We start from the raw sequence: 14289 nt of genomic DNA on the forward strand, positions 1-14289 counted from the left end.
CCAGTCATTGTTGAAAGCGCCCAAACCAAACCATATCCACCACCATGATCGTTCTTTCTACTCATTACCAGATACTAAAAGAAATTTCCTGTGTGCTTTTCTAAAATTCCCTCTTCCTTTTTATATCAACGCCAAACACTAGAGCTACAAGGAATTTTGTTGTATTTTGTGTTTGGTTAGGGAGCTTATGAACTTGCTGTATTGGACTGTAATACTGGCCCACAGCCTCCACCTGGGGAAGAGACCTCAGAGCCCCCAAACCCCTTTTCTGGTGATGTCTCAAGGAGGCAGCTTGAGATCCCCTTGATAACATGTGCTCCATCTCCAGTCCCCACTCTTCTCTCTGGAAAACCATCTTCCTCTGCTTTTGGCTGTCCCATCTGAGGCCACTTACTAGTCTTTATTCTGTTTGCCCTTACAATCTTTATTAGTTACCTGTTGCCCTACCTTTACCTTACCTTTTACCTTTCCCATACACATTGTCTGTGGCCTTGATTGAACCTGATCCTCTGTCAAGCGCCTTGATTATTTGAATTCCAAAGCAGAGCACAATGTGGCTAAGTAAAGGCAACTTAAATATATGTGCTTTCATAAGCAATGTCTCTGCTATAGTAGGAACCTTAATCCCACGGCAACAGTTTGTTTTGTAGGCAGGTTTAAGTTCTGTAATATATCACCACTGTTTGTTTCAGAGCCCAAGAGGAGCAAGAGATTCTTCGCCTTGATCTATGACTTCTTGGTGTTCACGGACAGCGTGTTCAAAGAAGTGGAGGAGAAGGAAGAAAAGGTAATGTAGAGCCGTCCTTTTAACCCCTAAAGTGCAGCAGGTTTCAGCTTGTATGAGTCCCCCCCACCCGTCCGCTATGCTATAGTACGGCTGGGTGAGTGGAAATCTGCTGATTTTCACTATTTCTCACCGTGCTCACTCTTAACCCATATGCAGTCAGTTTCGCGTATTCGTCAATCCTCACCACCAGGACCCCCCCCTTGCAGCCCCAGTTTCCTTGTATACGCGGATGCATGCATTTTAAATAGGAAGGCAGAGGAGGAGGGAGGGAGGAAGGCTGAGCGGAGGGAGGGAGGGAGGCAGAGAGGAGAGAGGAGGGAGGGAAGGGAGAGAGGGGGAAGGGAGAGAGGAGGGAGGAAGGGAGGGAGGGAGGAGGCAGAGAGGAGGGGGGAGGAAGGCAGAGAGGAGGGAGGGAGGAGGAGGGGAGAGGAGGGAGGGAGGGAGGAGGAGGAAGGCAGAGAGGAGGGAGGGAGGCAGGAGGGAGGAGGAGAGAGGAGGGGAAGGGAGAGAGGAGGAGGCAGAGAGGAGGGAGGGAGGGAGGCAGAGAGGAGGGGGGAAGGGAAAGAGGAGGGAGGGAGGGAGGCAGAGGAGGGAGGAAGGGAGAGGAGGGAGGGAGGAGGGAGGCAGAGAGGAGGAGGCGGGCAATGAACGTTGAGATTTTCTCGCAACATTATCCTAAAAAAAAAAAATTCAAGAGCCGCCACACTGCAGTGTTGCCAGATTGGGCTACTTATCGCAAATTGGGCTACTTTTGGGTCTTCTGTGCTACTAAATTTTGACCCCAGGGTGAGTGTTGATTACATATTGTTGTCTAACAAGGTCTTGTCTCATTTCAGTCATTAAAAAGAACGAAAAAAACATGTTTTATATGACGTGTCAGAGGTGACTTCCCCAAATGCATATTTTCCCATAGGGTTATAGTCCCGCCGTTCGCGGTTTCGCGCATCGCGCCGAAGTCCGGGAACGAAATACCCGCGAACGGCGGGGGATGTACTGTACTGTACTGACTTAAAAACTCATTAATACTTACCTTCAAGTCTTCCTCTTTCGAAGGAGACCAACCAGAAGTTTCTGCGCTGCGTGTGTGCTGAGATATGACGAGTATAAGTGGAGTAACTTTCCATGCTGGAGAGCATATGTGTTCATTCGCTCGGTGTGGCTATGGCGACGGGCTGGTGCAGGGTGACCTGCTGATACCACCCGCCACACCAAGATCTCTCAAGGTCTTCTCACTCCGCCCCAAACCATGACGTTTCGTGGAGAGAGAGAAAGAGAGAGAGAGAGAGAGAGAGAGAGAGAGAAGAGAAAGGGAGAAAGAGCATTGTGTTTGTCGGGCTGAGGGGAGCGCAGCAATCCAAACGCGTGAGAACTCGAAAAATCACGTTAACTCGTTATCACAAGCAGGCAGAAACTGGCTACCGAGCGGGGTGAGGACCTATTTGTGCGCACTAATAAGCAGTGTAGCCAATCCAGCGAAAGTTGCTCGATTGGGCTACAAATATATATTGACGATACACCACGTCAGCTGACCTTCTAGCCCAGACGGTATACCACATCAACCGACCTCTACGAGTTGACGGTATATCATGTCAGCCGACCTTTAGGGTTTAACCCTTCCACTCTGGGCGTCTTTCCAGAAGGCGACCCCCGTGTCCAGGGGTTTTGGGAAAATTTAGGGTCATGTTTACATTCTAATTGCAATGTGAATAAACATAATGGAAATTAACCATATACTACTTATAGGAGTACTTACCGTCCTCTGTCGAATGGTGTTCAGTATACTGCTCTAAGTTCACTGGTTGCTGAGTAATCATGAGTAGAAGTTGGTCACTTTTTTTGCCGTAGAACTAGCCCGTGTTCGGGTGTGTGCCTGTGACTCGGGTGAGAGTCTAACCCACGCTCCTCGCTCCTCATTCCCCGTACAACTCCGCTCTGCTCTACGCTAACCCCACCAAGACTTCTGTTTCCTAACATTTATATTTCATTGTGTTTCATTGTGTGAGCATCAGGCGGGTGGAGGCGAGGAAGCGGCGTCCCCCGTGGCGGACACATCGGAAAGTGTAAAATCACGTCCTTCCATCACTGTGGCTATTGACCAATTGACTGGTGATGCCTACACATGCTCCGGGATGCTGGGCGTGGGCTCATACCAAACTAAGCCCGCACGCGCATTTCAAATGGTAGAAATACACACATGCCTTCAGAGAGGACACCCGGGTTTTTGCCAAATTTTACGCGCGTCCTTCCAAGAAGACACCCGGAGTGGAAGGGTTAAGGGATCACACAATATACACCTTCTCCCAAATTTCAAAATTCAAAATGGCTTACAAAAACTCTGCCTTGGAATCCTGCCTGGGGGGGGAACCACAAATTCCCCCAGGGAGGACTCCCCTTCTGGCTGCCGACCTGAGAGGTGTTTTGATAACTCCTCGAACCTCTTTCTTATCAATTTCTGCAACATTCGCGGTCTTCGTTCTAATTTTCATTCTGTGGAACACCATCTCTCTTCCTCTAAACCTCACCTTTTCTTCCTCACCAAATCTCCATCCTAGGCTGCTGACAGCAATCTCTACTCTGTTCTCTCCTACTATCTCTATCCTAAATTTCAATCCAAAGTTGGATGTTGCGCCTACATGCGCAATGACATCACTTGCCCTCGTGCCCACGACCTTGACTCTTCAGAATTTTCCACCATCTGGCTAAGACTTCATTGTCATTCTATTACTAAATACATCAGTGCTGTTTATCTCTCACCTAACTCTACTAACTATGTAAAATTCTTTGACTACTACTACTATAAAGTGGAGCACTCTCCCTTTGCTGAAATCTCCATCCTGGGAGATTTCAATGTTCACCACCAGCTTTGGCTTTCATCCTCTCTCACTGACCAGCCTGGTGAACAAGCCTACAACTTTGCTCTCCTCAATGATCTAGAGCAGTTGGTTCAGCACCCTACACGTATTCCCGACCGTCTTGGAGACCGGCCCAACATACTATACCTCTTCCTTACCTCTAACCCTTCTGCTTACTCTGTCAAACTGTTCTCTCCATTGGGTTTCTCCGATAACAACCTTACTTCTGTATCCTGTTCTATCGCTCCTGTACGCCCTCTGGGCCCACCGAAGAGGCGATGCTTCTGGCATTTTGCTTCAGCTTGGTGGGACGACCTGAGGATGTACTTTTCCGATTTCCTGTGAAATGATTACTGCTTCCAGGAGCGAGACCCCTCTGTGTGTGTCCAGCGCATCACAGAGGTGATTGTCTCTGGAATGGAGGCATACATTCCACTTACTTTCTCTACTCCTTATGCTAAAAAGCCTTGGTTTAATCATGCTTGTTCTCGTGCTGTCAAAGATAGAGAGGCAGCTCACAAAAAGTACCAGAGCCTTCGCACTCCTGCTAACCATGATCTTTACATTTCTGCCCGGAATCGTGCCAAATCTATTCTCCGACTTAACAAAAACTCCTTCATTGATAGAAAATGCCAAAACCTTGCTTTTTCTAATTCTTCCCGTGACTTCTGGCATCTAGCCAAAAACATCTCCTCCAACTTCACTTCTTCATCTTTTCCTTCACTCCTTAGTCCTGACGGCAGCACCGCCGTCTCATCTATCTCCAAGGCTGAACTATTCACTCAAACTTTCTCTAAAAACTCCACTCTGGACTATTCTGGGCATATTCCTCCTACTCATCCCCCCTCTGACTCCTTTATGATTGTTATTAAGATTCTTAAGAATGATGTTTTCTATGCCCTCTCTGGCCTCAATCCTCAGAAGGCTTATGGACCTGATGGAGTGCCTCCTATTGTCCTTAAAAACTGTGCCTCCGTGCTGACACCCTGCCTGGTCAAACTCTTTCGCCTCTGCCTGTTAACATCTAACTTTCCTTCATGCTGGAAGTATGCCTTCATACAGCCTGTGCCTAAGAAGGGTGACCATTCCAATCTTTCAAACTACCATCCTATAGCTTTACTTTCTTGTCTATCTAAAGCTTTTGAATCAATCCTTAACCGGAAGATTCAAAAGCACCTTTCCACTTCTAACCTTCTACTATCTGATTGCCATTATGGGTTCTGCAAGGGGCATTCTACTGGTGATCTCCTTGCCTTCATAACTGACTCTTGATCATCCTCTCTTAGCCATTTCGGTGAAACCTTTGCTATTGCGCTGGACATATCAAAAGCTTTTGATAGGGTCTGGCACAAATATTTGCTTTCCAGACTACCCTCCTACATTTTCTATCCTTCTCTCTGTACCTTTATCTCCAGTTTCCTTTCTGACCGTTCTATTTCTGCTGTGGTAGACGGTCACTGTTCTTCCCCTAAACCTATTAACAGTGGTATCCCACAGGGCTCTGTCCTACCTCCCACTCTCTTTCTGTTGTTTATTAATGATCTTTCCAAAACGAACGGTCCTATCTATTCTTATGCCGATGACTCCACTCGGCATTACTCAACTTATTTTAATAGAAGACCCACCCAACAGGAACTAAATGATTCCAGGCTGGAGGCTGCAGAATGCTTAGCCTCAGACCTTACTATTATTTCCAATTGGGGCAAGAAGAACCTGGTGTCCTTCAATGCCTCAAAAACACAGTTTCTCCACCTATCCACTCTGACACAATCTTCCAGATATCTATCCTCTATTCTTCGACAACACTCAGCTTTCACCTTCTTCAACACTGAACATCCTTGGTCTATCCTTAACTCAAAATCTCAACTGGAAACTTCATATCTCTTCTCTTACTAAATCAGCTTCCTCGAGGCTGGGCGTTCTGTATCGTCTCCGCCAGTTCTTCTCCCCCGCACAGTTGCTATCCATTTACAGGGGTCTTGTTTGCCCTCATATGGAGTATGCATCTAACGTGTGGGGGGGGTCCACTCACACAGCTCTTCTGGACAAGAAGTGGAGTCTAAGGCTCTTCGTCTCATCAGCTCTTCTCCTCTTACTGAGAGCCTTCTACCTCTTAAATTCCGCCGCCATGTTGCCTCTCTATCTTCTATCGATATTTTCATGCTGACTGCTCTTGTGAACTTGCTAACTGCATGCCTCCCCCCCCTCCTGCGGCCCCGCTGCACACGACTTTCTACTCATGCTCATCCCTATACTGTCCAAACCCCTTATGCAAGAGTTAACCAGCATCTCCATTCTTTCATCCCCTTCACTGGTAAACTCTGGAACAGCCTTCCTTTGTCTGTATTTCCTCCTGCCTATGACTTGACCTCTTTCAAGAAGAGTGTATCAAGACACCTCTCCACCCAAAATTGACCTCTCTTTTGGCTACTCTTTACTTTTATCTTTTAAAGGAGCGGCGAGTAGCGGGCATTTATTTCTTTTTTTCTTTTTTAACACTTTATTGCTCTTGAGCCGTGTTCTCTGATGTAAAAAAAAAAAAAAAAAAAAAAAAGGGGAATCCATTAGGTGCCCACCCACTTGCACAGGTCACTCTGGCTGTCTGTAAGGAAACCAGTTATAATGGGGCCCTCCAAGGGGGAGGTGGTGGCTGAACAGATAGCAAGACGGCCCCATGTTCGTTCAATCCCCCCGGTGGGTAGTTTTAAGCCACCGAGTGGCTTAAAACTACCCACATTCTGTCCAGAAGACCACCTATCAACCCGGACTCTAGATTCTAGGATTAAAGATGAGCTCCAGGAGGGCAGCATGAGCCAATGCAAGATGGCGCTACTATAAACACTCGCCTGCGCCAAAACGGGCTGGGCCGACCATCAGGCCCCACCGGGAAGAAGCCTTGGGCCGACCATCAGGATCCACCGGGAAGAAGCCTTGGGCCGACCATCAGGATCCACCGGGAAGAAGCCTTGGGCCGACCATCAGGATCCACCGGGAAGAAGCCTTGGGCCGACCATCAGGATCCACCGGGAAGAAGCCCATGCAGGTGGGAGGCAGCACTGTGCCAGACTCTCCCTAGGCGTGGGGGACTGGGAACAATGCCTCCATTTGTTTCTTTGAAGCGGCTGTGAAGCAAAGTACTAAGATAATTTATTTTGGTAAGCCAAATAATTTTGTCTGAAAATATAAACATGGCACAAGGTGAGTGAAATTGGGCTGCCAGTGATGTGTGACCATTCTAAAAATGAATTAAGAATAAATGTTGGTGCTTGGTGAACCAAAAGCACTCGTCTTCAAGACTTCTGTCTGCATCTACAGTCACACATTGAACCCTTTGCTGCGTGAAAGCCTGGTCAGGATACCAAAAACACGTGTTTTCACAAGCATTTCCCTCCACCTGGTGATAACGTGCATGGCGTCTTGTTTGCCTCAGCCAATAGAAACGTCTTACATCACACTCCAGCCAATTACAGCTCTTTAGTGCACCTGGCAGCTATGCTGAGAATTAGAGAAAGCGCCAGCGTGGGCCAAGAGTTGGAAGTGAGCTGATTTCTGTAAAATTGCTCCTCTTCTTGCCCCCCCCACACCTAACACAATGGAGGGAAGTTTACCAACACCTTACAGCACATAGCCAAATAGTTGTATTATACGCTGATATTTAGTGGTGTTGGGTGAGTACCAACAAGTTGAGTGATCAGCCAGCACGAGCTACTTCCTTGATGCAGCCTTGCAATAGATGGCTCCATCAAATCAAAAAATGTTCGAGTAAAAATGTCTAAGAAAATCCTCAATTATAACATGCTAAAAGTTTTTTTTTGATACCTCCACTATTTCTATGAGTGCCTGGCAAAGGGTTAAGGTAAACATGATATGAGTTTTGGTAGGTGTGAATGTCTTTTACACTGGGTTTGAGAATCTAATCTAATCTAATCCTATCTTGAGTAAAGCTCATTCTCAAATATTTTCTTTCTCTTCATTCATTATTTCCCTTTGTGTGTGTCCTTTTTTTCCACACTGATAACTGACTGGTCTTCCCTGAGGCAGGTGAGTGCCCTCGTTGAGCAGCGGGACAAGATGAGGGCCAAGCTACACAAAATCAAGCAGCAGATCCATGAAAGGAGGATGGAAAATGAAAAAAATCTGCTGTCAAAGGAAGAGGTAGGACTGGGTCACAGCATTTTCCCCACATTTACTTTTAGCATATTGCACGCTGCTGCCCCATTGCCATCTCGATATTGAGAAGGCCTGACAGCTTGCTGGATTCTTTGGCGATGAGTCATCCAAGTAAGGCCGAGTGTGTCCCGCGCTCCCCAACTAAAATGTTATTTTTTGTGTGTTTTAATGCATATTTTTGTGTTAAATATATTTGTTTGTGATAAATAAAGTTTTCTCAACATTGATATCTTATAAACATCATCAAATTAGACATAAAAAAGAGGAAATAAATAAGATATAGTATAAGGAGAGGGATAAATATTCACACAAAAAAAAATCATATAAATACATTGACAGTCGTAACAGAGTAGACTCCTATTATTTTGATTTGTCACCGTTTCTAAATATCTCTGACATTCAAAATGCTCTTGTTACAATTACTATATTCAACAAGCCGATCCTCCATCCCTATACTAGGCAACCAGTCACCTGCTATCTGGCAACATCATCTTCTACTTCTTTTGACCTGTAATGCTTTGTATCGCTTCTTAGGTCCTCCTCCTCTTGTTCCTCTTTTCTTCTTATTCACACACGTTCCTTTTCAGTATTATGTAACTTTCCTAACTGCAATAAAGTCACTTATTTTCACTTATTCATGCATTTGTTCACGCATTTGTTCATTCTTCTTCTTCTTTTGACCTTTAAAGCTTTGTAGCACTTCTTAAATCCTCCTTCTCAACACCTCTATACTTCACACCATGCACTAGTCACTTCACAGTGCACATCTATATATTTCACCCTGAACCTAGGTGTTTTTCTTCCCCTGACTTTGCTTTTCTATGCACTTTTGTTAATAGTTTCCACTACTACGGGGTTGTAGCAGTCGTAGTTGCCAGATACCAGTTGATTGAGTTGTCTAGTGAAGGGATGGAGGATCGGCTTGTTGAATAATAGTAAATATAACGACAGCGTTATGAATGTCAAAAAGAGATGTTTAGAAACGGTGACAAGTCAATCTAATAGGAGTACCCAGCTACGACTATCAATGTATTTATATGATTTTTTTATGTGAATATTTATCCTTCTCCTTATACTATATCTTATTTCCTCTTTTTTATGTCTAATTTGATGATGTTTATAATATATTAATGTTGGGAAACCTTTATTTATCACAGAAAAAAATATATTTAACACAAAAATATGCATTAAAACACACAAAATAACATTTTAGTTGGAGAGTGCAGGACACTCTTGGCCTTACTTGGATGACTCATACTTTGAGCTGTCAGGCCTTCTCAATATCGAGACGGCAATGGCTGCCCTCACTGGAAATACCCACCAGTCATTAGAGTATAAGTGTATGTATTTACATAGTTGTATTCACATAATTGCACATGAGGATACAGAAGGATGCAAGGAAACTACAAGAAGCCAGACATCCTACACTGGACAGCTTGTTCTCCAAAACCCTTGCCATTCATAGGTACGCTCAACAAAAAGTTCTCGCACACCTGGGCATGATGGGTGTGAAAATGAATCAATCGTGACTTGTCGCCTAGGAATGGTTGGTACCCCGATTGTGATGGCGCATCTGAATCCACTACTGTACCGTATATGATATGTTTTGATCCTGTGTTGATTTGGTGGTCGCAGTAAGTCATGCTCACGTTAGTTTCAGTGGAGACCCCACAAGACCGGTGCAAAGACATTATTATGTCACACTGAAGGCCTCGGTCATCTCCAAACAGCACGGCGGATTGATGTGTCCATCTCTACCGTATCACTGTTGCCCAACAGGTATGTGGAAACAGGCTCCACTAGTGACACGCCTCGAAGCTTCGAAGCAGACTAAATAGTATAATCGGCGCAGGCGGTGCATACGCTCATTATGACATAAATACCTCCCATCTTCATATATCTTACACTTAACCAAGCTGTTGCAGTGTGTGGTTTAAGTATTGATTATGGCAGATATTTTACTTCTCCATACTTTTACTGGCAATTATACTCAATCTACCACCTGGAATCATCATTCCCTCATTTGAGCAGGAGTGACGTCAGCCACAGCATTTAAACTGGCTGATAACGTCTTGAAGTGGAATGGGTTACAATTTTTTTTTCATCCTCACGACAGCCTCATCAAAATTGTTAATAATTTCTGTAATGCAATGATGACCTAATGTCTGCGACCCGGTGCTAAATTAGTTCAAACCAGAATGATGTTATCCTGCAGACGATAAAATGCATTAAAGGTAAAGGTAAAGTTTGGGGCATACGCTGTAGCAGTGCGTGGCCTCTGTGGTCATCTCTGTAACATTGGCCCTTGAGCCTGTGGTGGGAGGGAGCCCATTACCCCGGGACACAGGGCCAGTGTGACATCTGGGTTACCACAGTTTACCTTCCCCAGGTTTCCCCAGGTACCCATTTATCGACCAGCCCGAGAGGGAGGATGAACAGCTGGGTGAGCTGCACGCTGACTGCCCGGGCCACAGAGTAGAAGCCAGGCATGCTGACCACTAGACCACGGAGGCGTATGCCTCTGTGGTGGTGAGTAATTATCACCGCAACATATAACCAATACAGTAAAACCCCGATTATCCGAAATGGAAGGGGGAAAGCCTCTTTCGGATAAGCCGATTTTTCGGACAATCCGGATTTATGGCCGCCATTTTGATCGCTGCCAGTTTGATCGTCGGCATTGTGTTCTGCTGTATGGTAAGGACGACTTTCTTCCTTTTCCCGGTTTCTTTCGGCATGGTGATGTAGAAAGAAGTGAGGTCGAAGCACAGGTAGAACGCGATGCGACTGCCCAGTGTGAAGTGTGTGACGCGACTGCCGCCGACTGACGATGTAAACAATGTAACCAAACAAACACACGCTACGCTAAACAAAGTAGTACGCTTAAAACATGTGATGTAAATGTTTTATTGTATGTTTGTCTGTGTGTCTCCTTGTCTGGACCAGTGTATGTTGATATTTGTGAGCGTTGCAGATCTGAATTGTGAATGTTGCAGAGTGCGATTGTGAATGGTTGTGCAAGCTTGCAAGTGTGACCTTGATGCATCGTGCAGGTGGAGACACAGTATGATGACTCATATTATCGCGCAACTCGTATGTTGGAAGGGGAATGTGGCATGGAGTGGAGAGGGGAGTCGTGTTTGTGTCGTTGTCTTGAGAGTACGGTGTGAGAGTAGTCATGCAGTAGTTTGTTCGTTCGCCGCACCTACGTCCTTGCTGGGGCGAGAAGCGGACGTGGTGTTGTTGAGAGTTTGTTTAATGTTTTTTGTCTAATACATTGATCTATTCGTTACAAGCTATTTCGGCAATACGTATTAGAAAGCATATTCATTTTAACTGTTCTTATCAATTTTAAATGTGTTAATATAGTACATATGTAGTTACTTTTATTTATTTTTGATGTTTTATAACGTTTTAGTATAGAAAAAAAATTAAATTTTAATTTCATTATCCAGATCAATTTCGGATAATCCGGTTTTTCGGATAATCCGCTTTCGGATAATCGGGGTTTTACTGTAATTATTAAAATCTTCTTTATTCCTTCGGTTTTTATTTCTTTTCAATCTTTTCCATGCTTTGTCTCTTTTTTTTCTTTTGCCTCAGCACATTTTGCATTAAACCAGTCCTTTTTTCCTTTTTCTTTAGGTCTGTATTCTGGTACAAATTTCATAACTCTTGATTTATACGCCTCCATGAAAATATCATACTTTTCTTGCACTTCACTTGTTCTCTTTAGCTCATCCCAGTCCAGCTCTCCTTAGTATTTCCTGAAATTTTCCACGTCTGCCTTCATATAGTTTAACCTGTTTCTTTTAAATGATTCATCCCCTTTACTTCCTTCCTCCTCTGTTTCCATCTCTATTATCACGTGGTCACTCTTACCCAGGGAGCATCCATACCTCAATTCATGTGCGTGTGTGTGTGTGTGTGTGTGTGTGTGTGTGTGTGTGTGTGTGTGTGTGTGTGTGTGTGTGTGTGTTCTCTTCCTCAAACAAATATCGTAACAAAATACATTTCTGATCCAACAGTAACCCCTTTCATTATCCATTATCCTCCTTCCTCCTCGTTTGGGCGGCTTTTCCGATACCCTACGCCCCTGTCCACCCAGCAGTGAATGGGTACCAGGTGTTAATCGGGGGTTGTGTCCCGTCTCCTGGGATCTGTTCCCTTCTCCTATACGTAATTCCTTCCCCTTCTGTCTCTCTCCGGCATATGACCACAGATGTTGCGCTGACTAAACGAAACTTTCCAACTTTCCTTCCTCCTCGGGGATGCCGGAGTACTACAAGCTAACCCTTTCATGCAGGATGTGAGGAGAGTGGAAGCCAAGACAGAGGAGCTGCAGAGGTGCCAGGAGGAGATGTTGGCTCTGAAGGCCCAGCTTGATGCACTAGGACTCTCTTTAGCCCAGCTGGACATTGCCATAAAGGACACCGGGCTCAGGATCATGGAGGTTTGTCTGAGAGAACCTTGTCTTGTCGCCAGATGACTTTCAGAATCACATACGAGTCTTCTGTAATCACATTCCTTTAGTCACAAATGTGTTCTGTAATACCTAATGAGTTTTATAATTGGGATTGACTTCTATAATCCCAAATTAGTCTTATATAATTACAAATTCTTCTGAAGCCACAAAGCACCATCACTGGCTGAGATTTTGCTAGGAACATATTCTGTCATGTCCTGTGGCATTTCCTGATCATCTAAAGGCAGGAAAGGCTGGATGAATGTAGATATGGAGATGAGACTATTAGAGCTTAGCTTGGGCCCTGTAGACTACAAGTAGGTAAATACAAATAGGTAAATAAAGGGTACAAGGCTTCATGTAACCAGTCACTACATTAACATACCTGTCGATGTCACAACACTATCATCATGCTGACTGCTCATCTGAACTTGCTAACTGCATGCTGGTTAGCAGTCCCACTCCACACAACTTTTTACTCATGCTCATCCCTATACTGTTTAAGGGCCGCTTTCACAGTCGTTTTGTTTGTTTTGATCGTTACCAATGGCGCCGATCGCCGCTATAGAATTTCCACTTAAAACTGGCCGATGGGGTAGTGGCGGCTGCGGGGTTAGCCTAGCCCCGCACCTTACCACACACACTCAACACCTCTCGCTTCCTCTGCAGCCGCCACTACCCCATCGGCCAGTTTCACGTGGATAACTATAGCGTCAATCGGCGCCATTGGTAACAATCAAAACAAACAAGACGACTGTGAAAGCGGCCCTAAATCCCTTATGCAAGAGTTGACCAGCACCTTCCTTCATCTATATTTCTTCCTGCCTTGATCTCTTTCAACAGGGGAGTATCACGACGCCTCTCCATCCGGAATTGACCCTCTCTAGTCACTCGTTTCTACTTTCTTTTATTGTAGCAGTGATTAGCAGACTTTTTGGCTTTAACCCAGTAGCAGCGGGGATCATGTTTCTTAATGGTCCCTCCAAGCGAGAAAAATGAGAAAAAAATCACCCCTCACACAAACCATTTCACAATATATATCAAAGCATTTGTGATCAGATTATGCATCATCTATCTTTGGGGGTTTATATCATGGCACAAATTTGGCCCGTCGTTGCTACACGGTAAAGCCACAAATTTGGCCCGTCGTTGCTACACGGTAAAGCCACAAATTTGGCCCGTCGCTGCTACACAATGAAGCCACAAATTTGGCCCGTCGCTGCTACACGGTGAAGCCACAAATTTGGCCTGTCGCTGCTACATGGTAAAGCCACAAATTTGGCCTGTCGCTGCTACATGGTAAAGCCACAAATTTGGCCCGTCGCTGCTACACGGGAAAGCCACAAATTTGGCCCGTCGCTGCTACACGGTAAAGCCACAATTGGCCTGTCGCTGCTACACGGGAAAGCCACAAATTTGGCCCGTCGCTGCTACACGGTAAAGCCACAAATGTGGCCCGTCGCTGCTACACGGTAAAGCCACAATTGGCCTGTTGCTGCTACACGGTAAAGCCACAAATGTGGCCAGTCGCTGCTACACGGTAAAGCCACAATTGGCCTGTCGCTGCTACACGGTAAAGCCACAAATGTGGCCCGTCGCTGCTACACGGTAAAGCCACAATTGGCCTGTCGCTGCTACACGGTAAAGCCACAATTGGCCTGTCGCTGCTACACGGGAAAGCCACAAATTTGGCCCGTCGCTGCTACACGGTAATGCCACAATTGGCCTGTCACTGCTACACAGTAAAGCCACAAATTTGGCCAGTCGCTGCTACACAGTAATGCCACAAATTTGGCCCGTTGCTGGTACACAGTAAAGCCATAAATTTGGCCCGTTGCTGCTACACGGTAAAGCCACAAATTTGGCCCATCACTGCTACTGGGTTAATTTGTTTTTCCCCATGAGCTGCCTCCTTACTGTAAAAAATGCAATACAGTGACACACTTACTGATATAGACCTACACCTATTTTAACTGCAGACACTTTAGAGTAACTTGGGTTTTCCTAAAGGTTGT

General features: G+C 45.3%; 1 protein-coding gene across 1 annotated transcript in view; it reads left to right on the plus strand.

The window, feature by feature from the left end:
* The window catches only part of LOC126981614 (uncharacterized), a 70930-nt gene that overhangs the window by 34775 nt on the left and 21866 nt on the right, over positions 1-14289 (plus strand). Inside the window, exons 8-10 of the mRNA XM_050833052.1 lie at positions 693-787; positions 7681-7794; positions 12116-12262. Of these exons, the coding sequence (XP_050689009.1) occupies positions 693-787; positions 7681-7794; positions 12116-12262 (356 nt within the window). The remainder of the gene's footprint in view (positions 1-692; positions 788-7680; positions 7795-12115; positions 12263-14289) is intronic.

The sequence above is a fragment of the Eriocheir sinensis genome, chromosome 49 (assembly GCF_024679095.1).
Source record: "Eriocheir sinensis breed Jianghai 21 chromosome 49, ASM2467909v1, whole genome shotgun sequence".
In the NCBI taxonomy this organism is placed as follows: Eukaryota; Metazoa; Arthropoda; class Malacostraca; order Decapoda; family Varunidae; genus Eriocheir; species Eriocheir sinensis.